General features: G+C 48.2%; 1 protein-coding gene across 4 annotated transcripts in view; it reads right to left on the reverse strand.

Annotated features, from left to right (window-relative positions):
• Positions 1-568: 568 nt before the first annotated feature.
• The window catches only part of Klhl3 (kelch like family member 3), a 121,413-nt gene continuing 109,831 nt past the window's right edge, over positions 569-12,150 (reverse strand). For all 4 annotated transcript variants that reach the window (XM_006976751.4, XM_042278570.2, XM_076573441.1 and 1 more), the window contains exons 14-15: positions 10,243-10,386; positions 569-4,926 (exon numbers count right to left, since the gene is read on the reverse strand). In XM_006976751.4, the coding sequence (XP_006976813.2) occupies positions 4,898-4,926; positions 10,243-10,386 (173 nt within the window). In that variant the 3' untranslated portion in view covers positions 569-4,897. The remainder of the gene's footprint in view (positions 4,927-10,242; positions 10,387-12,150) is intronic.

A 12,150-nucleotide genomic window follows, 5' to 3' on the forward strand; every position in this document is an offset into this window, starting at 1 on the left:
CCCAGATCCCAGCGACTGCCCCGCCATTGTCCACAGTAACCCCTTCTAGAAGGACTGCCTCCACTGGGCCTTGCACTGTGTTGTCTCTGTGGGCCTGCACTGTGCTGGGGCCGGGTGGCAGGGATCAGTGGGATCGAGGCTTCGTGCAGCAGGTTCCGAAGAGAGAAACTTCCATCTGATCCTGAGTGGAGCTGAGTCCTCCCCTTCCATACTTGAGACAGAAGAGATGCTGTGCAGTGAAGTCGAGAATGTCTGTACAGTGCAGCTTTTATTAAAATGTCATGTACAGTGTGGGGAACCGGAATGGGATCCTATTAAAATAGCACATTTGGGGGACTGTTTCTTGGCTCTCACTGTATTGATCATGTGACAAGTGTTCTTTCACAAGCTGTATATACACGGTCCCTGACATCCATGCAGAAAACATCAGATCAGCTCATGGACCTGTGCCAGTATCCAGTGACGACCCACGTCAAGCACAGGGGTCAGAACATCCGCACAGATACACACTCTCTGTGTCTTGAGATTTCTTTCAAAGAAAGTATTTTACACAACATTAAACAAGAAGTCCAACAAGGGTCCTTTATTACCACCAAAAAGGGGGGAAATAATTTACAATCTTATAACCAAAGGCAAGAACAGCACAGGGTCACCATATTCCTGCAAATGCCACAGCCCCGTGCATTCCTGCCCAGGCTGCCGCTGCATCCAGGAGTCACTGAATCCCATGGCAAAGGCTGCCCAGGGCCTCTTAGGCTGTGGTTACCCACACAGAAGAAGCTTCTTCCGTCCCCATCTGTTGGAAGTGCTGCTGGATTTTCTGCTCGGTCAGTAGATAAACAATATAGCTGAACATGAGGAGCTTAAGTAGTGCAAACACCACACACACACACACACACACACACACACACACACACACACACACACACACACACACACACCAAAAGAAAGAAAACCTACTAAAACCACTCTGACCTCCTTGCTTCTTTGAGTCAGAGCCTTGGATACTCTGCCCACTACAGAGTGCAAACAGGAAGAAGCATGGAGGCAATTTAGATGGCACCTGTCACCAAAATAATAAATTAAGATTTACAAAAGAGAAACAAGAGTCTTATGGTAGATAAATGCACAGAACAGAGCCTGGAGTCGAGACAGCTCAGGAAAAAAACACTGTGAGGGTCTGCTAAGCACATTCTTCCCGGGAGTCCTGAGGGACCCCCTTCTTCCTAAGTACAGAGAATGCAAGCTTCCCAAAGAGGCATGACCCAGCTGCAGAGGCCTGAGTACTAGAAGCCTCCAAAACCAGGAGAGAGTAGAGAAGGGACAAGGTCTGCAGGGCCTGGGCAGCCTAGGGAATGTAGGCCAGAGGGCAAGCTCAGTGCCCGGTGATGAAAGCCACCACTGTGTGGGCCAACCCAGCCCCAGCCCTGCAGAAGGCAGACTCATAAACACAAAGAGATGAGAGATCTAGATGGGCAAGTTCAACATTAGTCCCTAATAGCTAAAAAGCAAAGTCCCATGGCTGTATCTTGGAATTCCACAATCTCCCTAAAATACTGGGAACCTGGAGCTACAGGCATCTGAGAGGTAAGAAACATAAAAAGGACAGCTACAGGTTGCCCTGTGTCAGGGTGAGTGACACACGGAATGGCATTTCATTATCGTGGACAATAGGAAGCGATTCAAATATCATGAAAAAATTATCTATAAAAATATCTACATTGAAACATTAGCCTGAAAGCTGTAGCTTCGATTTTACAAAAAGGCAATCTTGAAAGGATCTGGCTCAGAAATATACAAACATTACACAACAGATATCAAAGTGGGACAGCTCAAAAAGCGTCTGCGGGGATACTGCAACCGGTTTGTCATGAGAGAGAATCAAGAGTTCTTATTGCAGAGCGGGAAATGAGGTCACTTCATTTGCATAATACTGCCGTGTTTTGAGATGGAGATGCTCTTGGGTACTGAGGAGAAGTAACTTTGGAATTCAGAAACTGACTTTTACATTGTCCGAATCGGCATCCAAGTGGTGTCTAAGCTGCTTCTGACTCGGGGTCTCAGTTCCATTTTGCCCCTGCAGTCAGGTTTCTGATGTGGCCCTGGCACGGCCGTGTTCACTAGCGACGGCAGAGGCTTTACCCACCATGTGATTAGCACAGACTCGAAAGTGAGTCTGAAGTGTCCACCATGGGGAGACTTCTACCTGATGCCTCATGATGGAGTAACATGGGTCTCAGGGTGGCATCTGTGGGCAGCTAGGGCAGATTGGCTTTTTGGTGATGACGTACCAGTGTTCTAGTCCCCATGAGAAAGGACGCACGAGGGTGAAATGAGTTGGACCCTCAGCAGCTTCACCCGCAAAACGCTTTGCAGGAAGGGAGATGGGACCAACAGCAAAACCTCCAGCAGAAACCACAGCTGGCCAGCTTCCACAGAAGGAGGGGTGCTCTCCAAAAGGAGACTCATCTTGACCCCTCAGGATACAAGTCTAGGTTCTTGGTGGGAGTGGGGGAGACGGTGGGGTTTCCTTTCACCTGAAATGGAGTGCTTGTGCAAACAGCACATTGGACTCTGGTCCCCAACCTTGTCTTCGCTGCTCACACCTCAAACAAGTCCCCAGACTTCCCTGGGGAGGGAGGAAGGGTACCCGGGCTGCGTCCTACCCGCTTTCCAGCACAAGGCCTGGAGTTTCACAAGCAGCTCTCCCTACTCACACCTGGTTCACAGCTGGAACCAGGGCATCTGCCAAAAAATGTCTGCATCCCTTGAGAGACATTTCTTCTGGACCTCCCAAAGCTGGGTATTCTAGCTACATACTATTCCTAAGGCTACTAACGATCTGGGTGTTGTGGTGTTTAACTTCTGCTTAACAGTAGAAAGAACGATTTTACTCTCGGAAGAGTGCCCATTAAAGGCTCAGTAAATACTCAGGGGCCGCCTAGCTGGGGCGAAGCTGGGCTTCCAAGTGCAGAGGACAGGGGGTGTCAGCCTCCTGTGGATGTGCTTTGAAGAACCTACTAGTAACAGAAGTCCAACATTAGAGTTCACAAAGCCCATGGTCTCCTCTACATGGATTCTGACTTCAGGGAAGCTGAACCCCCACCCCCTGGGTGTTAGACTGCTCTCCAGGCACAGTTTCCCCTCCGAGGGCTGAAATTCCAGTACAAGCAATTTGCTAACTTAGGAAGAGCTTGGCTTTGAGGTTCTTTGTGTGTGCAAGGAGGGTGAGTGTGCACAGAGACCAGAGGTCAGCCTTTAACGTTGGTCCTCAGGAGCCACAACTTGTTTTGAGATGCGCTCTCCCAGGGACCTGCGACTCGCTGGCTCGTCTAGGCTGGCGTCTCCAAGCCTCAGGCAGCAGCCTCTCTGTGCCTCGCAGCTTTGAGATTGTGGGCACATGTTGCTGTACCCAAAATTCTTTACGTCAGTGCTAGAAATCAAAGTCATGCTTGTGCAGCAAACACATTCCCCAACCCTTAATGTGTGCGCATCCACACACCTCCAGACACCACCCCAGGTGCAGGAAGTTACATTCTTAATCGTTTTGATCTGTTGCTTTTGTTTTTAAAATACAGGTGGTTTTGAGGAATATCTCCAGTCCAGGGCCCACTACCATCTCCTCCCCAAAGGGGAGAGTAAAAAAGGGGTGTTTGGGGGGCTGGGGAAAGTATATGGACCCTGAAATAGGAGGAAAGCATGAAGAAGGGAAGACAGATACAGACAGCCCTGACCATCATCACAAAGAGCTGATGGCCTGATCTAGCCAGTATAGTCCTTAGAAGTCATTCATGTCTCTCTGAGTACATATGGCCCCACCTAACAAGGGGCAAGTCTGTCTCTGGGTTTAGTGCAGGGTGACCTTTTACTTATTCTCTGCATGAGAACAGATACCATGAATGAGAGAGCCTACATAATACACATAATAAATAGGGTTGTTGCCCTGCGAACTCAGAAGCAGGGTCCCTCTCTGAGACCACTGTGGGTGGGAACAAATCCATACCACTTTGGTTTTTCTGGGTTTGGTTTTGTTTTTTCTTGTCTATTTCTCTCCAGTGTTCTACCTGGGGCTTCTCTGAAGTTTGTTTTCCCTGCTGAAAAGACCCAAAATCTTCCAAACCTGGAATCCATGACATCAAAGACTAGAGATCCAAGATGTGAAGGCAAAACAGTTCTCATCTGCTTCCTGGAGTGCAGCCAAGGAGGAGTGGCTGGCAATGGCTGGATGAAGCTGTACCCCAGAGGTACACGGAGGAAGCAGGGCAGCTTTGAGGAAGCCCCAGTTCTTCCACACGGCTGCAGTAGTCAAGTCATGGTCCCAGAATGGCTGAAGGGCTGCTTCTTGCTAGTTCTGCCTTGGTCTCCAAAAGACAGCAGCTTTAGTAATCTAGGGTCCCCGTGGGACGAGTCCAGAAGACATGTGTAGGTGTTTTAGCATCGTGAGAAGATCAGTAGTAAAGAAATCCAGTAGGCACCCGCACAGCCCCAGCCCCTACTGAATGAAGTGTTTCCTACACACACAAACACGAATGCATGCATACATGTGCACACACACACACACACACACACACACACACACACACACTTCAAGGTTCTCCATTGTCCTGTAGAAGCACACACACACACACACACACACACACTCAAGGAGTTTTGTGGGGCTGTCAGGAACCCTACTGTTTAGGGCAGAAACCAAAGCACCTCAGAGCAGAAGGTGGATCATCAGTGTCCACACTGAGAGGGACAAGGCTGGTCTGCTAAGACAACAATGGTGGTTCTCAAACCACGCCAGAGCCTCCCAGCTAATCTCGTCAGTTGTCATGGTCCCGCTGCTGGCTTGATGCTCGGGTCACAGGCAGTGCCCGATCCTTCCTCCACCTCCTGGCAGTGGGAATCTGGGTCACAAGGATTTGTGAATCACAGCAACACCTAACAGGAAAGAAAGGGAAAGAAAGTTACCATCTTGGCTTCTCCCAAGTTAACCAGAGTCCCAAGGGTCCAGGAATCTGTGATATCCTGTCACCGCCTGTGGAATCCCAAAGGGTCCCACACTATCGCAGCCAGCAACTGGCTGTTTCCACTCTAACAGCCACATCCTGGTGGGACATTTGAATCCACAAGCATGATCTCAAACAGTGTATGCCAGCAGACCCATCCCACTTCTCTTCCTGACCACAGCATCCAGCTTAACAACCCCCATACTCCTCACTGAGAACCCAGAGGCATCTGTCTCCAAATCTGTATTGTTTTTGGAGAAGTGATGTCTGATGTATATCTACTTTTCTACTTCTAGAAGTCACTGGAATGACTGGAAATAACAGTACACCAACATTACGGGAAGAAGAAAAATGAAATTCCAACCTCAACCTTGCCAACAGGCAGTTTGTATTGTGGTCTTCAGTGAGTTTAGTCAAATCTGCAGGCTACTTCCCATACAGCTTGTTGTCATAGAGCTGAGAGGCCCTCATCCAGTGCTCAATTCCCAACCAGATAAATATTCCAATTATGTACTGTGTGACACTGCTTTAGTAAAGCTTAACTTTGAGGTTCTAACTTTGTAAATCCATTTATAACCTGTGTTAGGTAGCTGTTCCAGCTTTGACCTGGAAGTACTACCCCCCAGTGAGGCTTCCGGTAACTGTCACGCCTACCTATGGCCTGCCCCTGAGGTGGGGCCAAGATGAGAGCCCTTAAGACCAGAGATCTGGATGTGCAGGCTCTCTTGGTTCCTGGTAATCCTGGATGTTGGATGGTAGACCAAGCAGAATTCTCCGAAGCATACCACGGGACTGTACTTCACCTCTCCCAGACCCTGTAACCTATCCCTTTACTTGTTATAAGTAAAACCCCCAAATAAACCTCCCTTTTAACTATGGGGAGTTGCCTTAATAGTTCTACCAATAATAACCCAAGCTTCACTGTAATCCACTGAGACTGTAATCCACTGTAATCCATGGAAGACACCAGAGGCTGAGAAATCAACATCCTTTCTACACATTGTTCTCAACTGTAGACACCAGCTAGTGACAGACTCAGCCTGCTAGACTGCCTTTCCAAATGCCCTGTGGCCCAGTGCTGGCCAATGAGACCGGAAGGCAAGCCTTCTGTGTTGTGATGGCAGCTTGTCCACTTCTTTCTGCCGGGAACCATACGTCTTCTTCCTGGTGGAAATCAGTACCAGGCAGGTTTCTGGAACCTGCTAATAAGCCCTAACTCAAAAAGTGGCCACAAGTGAACATGTTTGCTAGAGAGGTATTTATTTATTTATTTGCTTATTTATTTATTTATTGGTTTTATTTGGGAGGTTTGTTTTGTTGTCCAAGACAGGGTTTCTCTGTGTAGTCTTGGCTATCCTGGAACTCACTCTGTAGATGAGGCTGACCTCAGACTCAGAGATCCACCTGCCTCTGCCTCCTGAGTGCTGGGGTTAAAGGTGTACGCCACCACTGCCTGGCTTGAAGATTTATTTTAACATATTACTAGAGCTATAAAACATTCTACCTGAAGATGGGATTAAGGAAACACAACCTAAGGAAAGGAGGATTCTCCATCAGAGACATTTTGCTTTAGACATCCATTCCCTGGTGGTTCCTGGCTAAAGGTACAGACAGAAGAGCCTGAAGGCAAGCAGGGCTGGACTCCAGACCAGACGGTACCTCCTGGCCTCGGCAGCCTCCCCTGTACTACAGATGCCTATCTTACTAAGTAATATTTGTTAAAAGCAGGCTCTTGTAGTATTTTCATGTAGTGTTTTATATAAGCCTTTCTTATTAGAAAAGTAATATGCTCTCATTATGGAAAAATACAGAAGAATACAAAGGAGAAACCTTTTATCCCTTCGAAGAGAACAACCATCATCTTTTAGTACTTTCCAGCTTCTAATAATAATCAGAATGAGTTAGCTCTTGCTGACTCACACCAGGCAGGCACCATGCTACAAACTATACACATTGTATCACGTTTTACTCTCTTAAAAGCCCTCAGAGGCCCAATCTAATTTTATCCCCATTTTTCAACTGAGACAATGGAGGTCAGACTGAATGCCTAGCCCAGAGACCCAGAGCTAGCAGCAGATCTGAGACTGCAACATCCACTTTGAGAAATAATAGTTCTGCAAACTCCTGCTCTGCCAATGTAGAACCAGAGCCCTCGGCACACTGGCCATACACAACTCAAGTCTGCCTTTAACCCAGCATGTCAAGTACGAGCATTTTCTCCAGATATTAAAAACAGATGAAGTGAGGAGGAGCTGGGAGGAGTTGGGGGAGAGGAAATCATAATCAGAATATACTGTATAAAAAATCTATTTTTAATTTTTAAAAAGATAGAAAAAATACCCACTGAATAAACATTCCATAGAATATTTAATTATTTCTCTAATATCAATCCTTAAATATCATTTTCCTGTAGGGGGGTGCTATTATAAGCAATGCCCTGAGAAGTCATGTTGGCCTTAAATCTTTACATATCAGATTCTTTCCCTAGATTCTGAGATACACACTCACTTGGTCAGTTAGTCTGAGTACAAAATGGCCTGATTGATTGTCTCCTTCCCACCAGTTCTGAGTGGGCAGACAGTGAAAAGAGGCTTTGAAATATTCAGCAGATATGTGAAATCCTAATGGGCTCTACTCAGCCCACCCACTCTCAGAGGTGGAGCCAGAGGATCCCACCCACTTTCTCATCCTACTGAATGCCCTGTTCTTCCTCTGCAGCTTCAGAAAGAAGGTGCTGATTTTCGTGAGAACAGAGTTGTTCTGGGTCAAAACGCTTCCAACGTCTTCATGAAGGCAAATGGCACAGGGTGAGAAAGGCTTACAGGACGGAAAGAGGAAGAAACGCTTTGCAACGGGGAAAGAAGATGACTTGGTGCCCTTGGCACCCGCATAGCACAATCATCCCATCCTGAAACCCGAACAAGATGGATAGCTGACAGCTGACCTTTCTCCTGGGAAACGGGAGTAAGGGGAGAAGCATTGGAGCCAAGGTGTACGTGACACGAGATAATGATTTTTAAACACTTGGGATAATGGATGGCACATTGTGTGTACTCGGTAAACATTTAGTCCACACATATCGAAATGTTTAGGTCAGACATAAGAAGCTGGGCTTGTATTTCTCCTCTTCAGAGGAGCTCTGACCAACATCAACTCTTGGCCCTGCATTGCACTGAACTTGGTACCACCCCCTACAAGAAATAGCCTCTGCACCAATCTACCCATCATCCCCCAATCTACCATCACCCCCCAGTCTACCCATCACCCCCCAGTCTACCATCACCCCCCAGTCTACCATCACCCCCCAGTCTACCCATCACCCCCCAGTCTACCCATCACCCCCCAGTCTACCATCACCCCCAGTCTACCCATCACCCCCCAGTCTACCATTACCCCCCAGTCTACCCATCACCCCCCAGTCTACCATCACCCTCCAGTCTACCCATTACCCCCAGTCTACCCATCACCCCCCAGTCTACCATCACCCTCCAGTCTACCCATCACCCCCCAGTCTACCCATTACCCCCCAGTCTACCATCACCCCCCAACTCTACCCATTACCCCCAGTCTACCCAATAACCCCCAGTCTACCCATCACCCCCCAGTCTATCCAATAACCCCCAGTCTAACCATTACCCCCCAGTCTACCCATCACCCCCCAGTCTACCCATTAGTCCCCCAGCCCCTTTACTCAGCCTTGAGCGGGGACAGTAGAAGGGGTGTGGCTTAGGTAGAAGTCGGACCTACATTTGAACTCTGACTGGTGCATGCTTATTAGCCATGTGGCTGGCCTTTGGTGATTACTTATAGTCTCCAAAACTCAGCTGCAAAATCAAGGATGCAGTCCCACTCAGCCTGAGGGCTGTCGAGAAGATGAAAGGGAATGTACACACTGTACCTACAATGCTGGCTCCCAGCTCAGGGAGGGGTTAGAGGTGGAATATAAAACAGCTCCTATGGGCCCATGTGTTAAAGGTTTGGAACCCAGTTGGTCATGATATTGTGGGAGATGCTAGAAACTTCAGGAGGGGGAGGGAGCGAGTCACAGGAGGTATGCCACTGAAGGGCTCTTAACTCTGACCCTCTCCCATCCCTCTGCTGCCTAGCTACCAGGAGACTGGAAGTCCCATTATCCCACACGCTGTCCATATCATCTCTACACGTTGCCTCACAACCACCCAGAAACAAAGGAGCCAAGAGACAGCAGACTGAAATTCCTGACACTGAGACAAAACAACCCCCTCCTTCTCCCTAATCCCTCCCACACACACACACCACACATACACTCCCCACCCTCTACACACACTCCACACACACACACCCCACCCCATACACACCCCACACCATACACACACTCCACACACACACCCCACCCCATACACACCCCACCCCATACACACCCCACCCCATACACACACTCCACACACACACCCTACCCCACACCCCACATCCCACACACCCTACACACCCACACACACACCACACTCACACGCACCTTACCCCGCCCTTCCCCGACACACGTGTACACACATAGTTCCTCTCAAGAGCTGGTCACAACAACAAGAAACTACCTAACATAAAAAGTACACAATGAAAGGCAGTTTATGTATGAATTTGTGACCCAGAATCCGACAGAGCCCATCCCCTGAGAACAGGTCCCTAGCGACTGTTCTTACAACTGTTCTGTCCTGAAGCACCCCATTCACAACTCATGTTAATCTTATGTAAGTATGTGGTATTTCCTATCTATGCAGGTAGGTCTTAGCTTCCCAACCTAATTTCTTTTTTTTTAATAATTGATTTATTTTTATTTTATGTGCATTGGTGTTTTGCCTGCATGTATGTCTGTGTGAGGGTCCCCTGGAACTGGAGTTACAGACAGTTGTGAGCTGCCATGTGAGTGCTGGGAATTGAACCCAGGTCCTCTGGAAGAGCAGTCAGTGCTCTTAACCACTAAGCCATCTCTCCAGCCCCTCAACCTAACTTCTAATGAGCAAGAACTATGCTGTCCCACCTACACAAAGTGAACCAGGAATGACCAAGGCAGTCACAGCTCAGGTCAGTGGAAAATGACCCCTGGAACACTCTGGTGAGTATTCCAGGAGGCTACACTCAGATTCACAGGGGAAGTGCCAGTTTTCAGCACCCGCCATTGGGGCACGCTGCAATCCTGCAGGAGGTATTCCACCCATCCCTCATGCTGCTCTTGTCCTCGCTGTGCCGGAGCCTGGAGCAGGAACCCACTGACCTGCATAGCTCCTTCCAGTGCTCATGTTGGTGGGCAGCAGCGTCCACTTGTCGGTGACTGGGTTGTAGTACTCTACTGAAGCCAGGTTGCAGGATCCGTCGTCCCCTCCGACCACATAAAGGAGTCCGTTCACTGCACAGACCCCTGGAGATCAAGCAGAAGTCACAGGATCAGTGGGAGTACCAGAGACCGGGACCCATGGACAGCTGATGCCCGTGTCCTGGAGACTCTTTTCCCCAGCTTCTGTGGCACAAACAGAGGTGGCACTCTGGGGTCTGAGTCCACTCAGTGGAGGAGCATGCTGGGCATAGCCGTGAGGCTCCCCATTCTAGTGAGGCTGTTTCTCTCACCAGGGAGCTTTTATTACTATACACTCCTACAGATGTTCCTGCTGTGCCCCGCTCCCGCCACCACACGATAGAGAGAGCATTATGGGTTCTCCCTGTGGGAACATTATAGAGAGATGTCACAGGTCTCCCTGTGGGAACATTTCCTGGGGTACATGCAGCCCTCCCCGTCTGTTATGTTCACCCTATATGCTGCTAATGGCTGTGCCTGTAACCCCCTCTTAAGACAGGCATCTGAATTCAACCCGGGCTGGGGCTCTTTTCTCGTTCTTATCTCAGGGTGAGCTTGTTTGATGGCATGGTCTCATGAAGCTGGACGAAAGAGCAGGGAAATGTAATTCTTATTTGAGACCCTAAAACTCATAGTCCAGTAGACAGTGTTTGGTTTTTGGTTTGTTTGGGTTTTTTTTTTATAAACTCAAGTTTATTGGTGATGCTTTTAAAAGTAGTAACTAGCAATGCTGATTAAAGATACTGTCAGTACTGGTGAGAGCATAAAATGTGCTACCTTCCTGCCTGGATGCACATAAATGTACATGTACATAAAAGCACAGGTCCTTCCTCTGCCTCAAGATTCTGCTTTTGGCCTTTTCTTCTAGAGAAATCATTTTAAATGTGTACATTGACTTAACTATAAGGACCACTTATAATAACTACGGCTTTACTAGTGGCATATAAAAGATAGGATAAACGAAATATTCTGTAATGAACTGGGCAGATTATGATATAGCCATGCTAAGCAAAAGCATGAAGATACATTTAGTGCTGTAACTAGACATTGATGAAGAATGGAAAAGCAAGTTTTAAAACAGGACTATCCATATGTTATTAAAGAAATAATATCTATATGTGAATGTGTGTACATGTCCATGTTTATAACTTAATTCATGACTGCAGGCAGATTCAGCTGCCTTACAGGCTCTGTAATTTCTTGTTCATGTGGCTGAAGGCCAAATGCCTGCATGCATCACACCAGGCTCAGGCAGCAAGCCAATTAGTAATGCCCCTCTGTTTACCCTTCCAACAAGTCAGCCACAGTGAGTTTAGCAAACAGGTAATGTGAGAATGAAGGAAGGAAGTCTACCTGGCAGCACCTTTTAGTCAGTCCAGCCTGGGAAGGTGGGGGAAACTAACCTACCTGTTCCCAGAGCAAAGAAGCACAAAGCAAGGTCAACAGTGCAGGGCACAACTCAAAGTCACAGACAGAAACAGCCTGGCTGGGCGTCAGGCCCCAGGACACGTGACCCTGAGTACTCTGGGACAGGCTGTTCCTATAGGGAGGATTCAGAAAGCAAAGGGACATGGGGACAGGGAATACAAGGAAGACGATAAAGGACCGGATGACACTGAAGGATCGGGGAGGGTCTGGCTCGCCTGCTGGGAAGGAACTTGGACCTTGTGAAGTATGAGGACCTTTCAGCCTGATATTGGCAGAGAAAACACAATACGGCACCGCTGTCTGGCTCGGTGTGCACGACTCTGTACATGACTACCAGCCTAGCCATCGGGCAGAGGCATTGGTGAATCTTGGCATCAACCTCCACTGGAGAGGGGACTCCTC

This window comes from Peromyscus maniculatus, chromosome 5 (genome assembly GCF_049852395.1).
Source record: "Peromyscus maniculatus bairdii isolate BWxNUB_F1_BW_parent chromosome 5, HU_Pman_BW_mat_3.1, whole genome shotgun sequence".
Classification (NCBI taxonomy): Eukaryota; Metazoa; Chordata; class Mammalia; order Rodentia; family Cricetidae; genus Peromyscus; species Peromyscus maniculatus.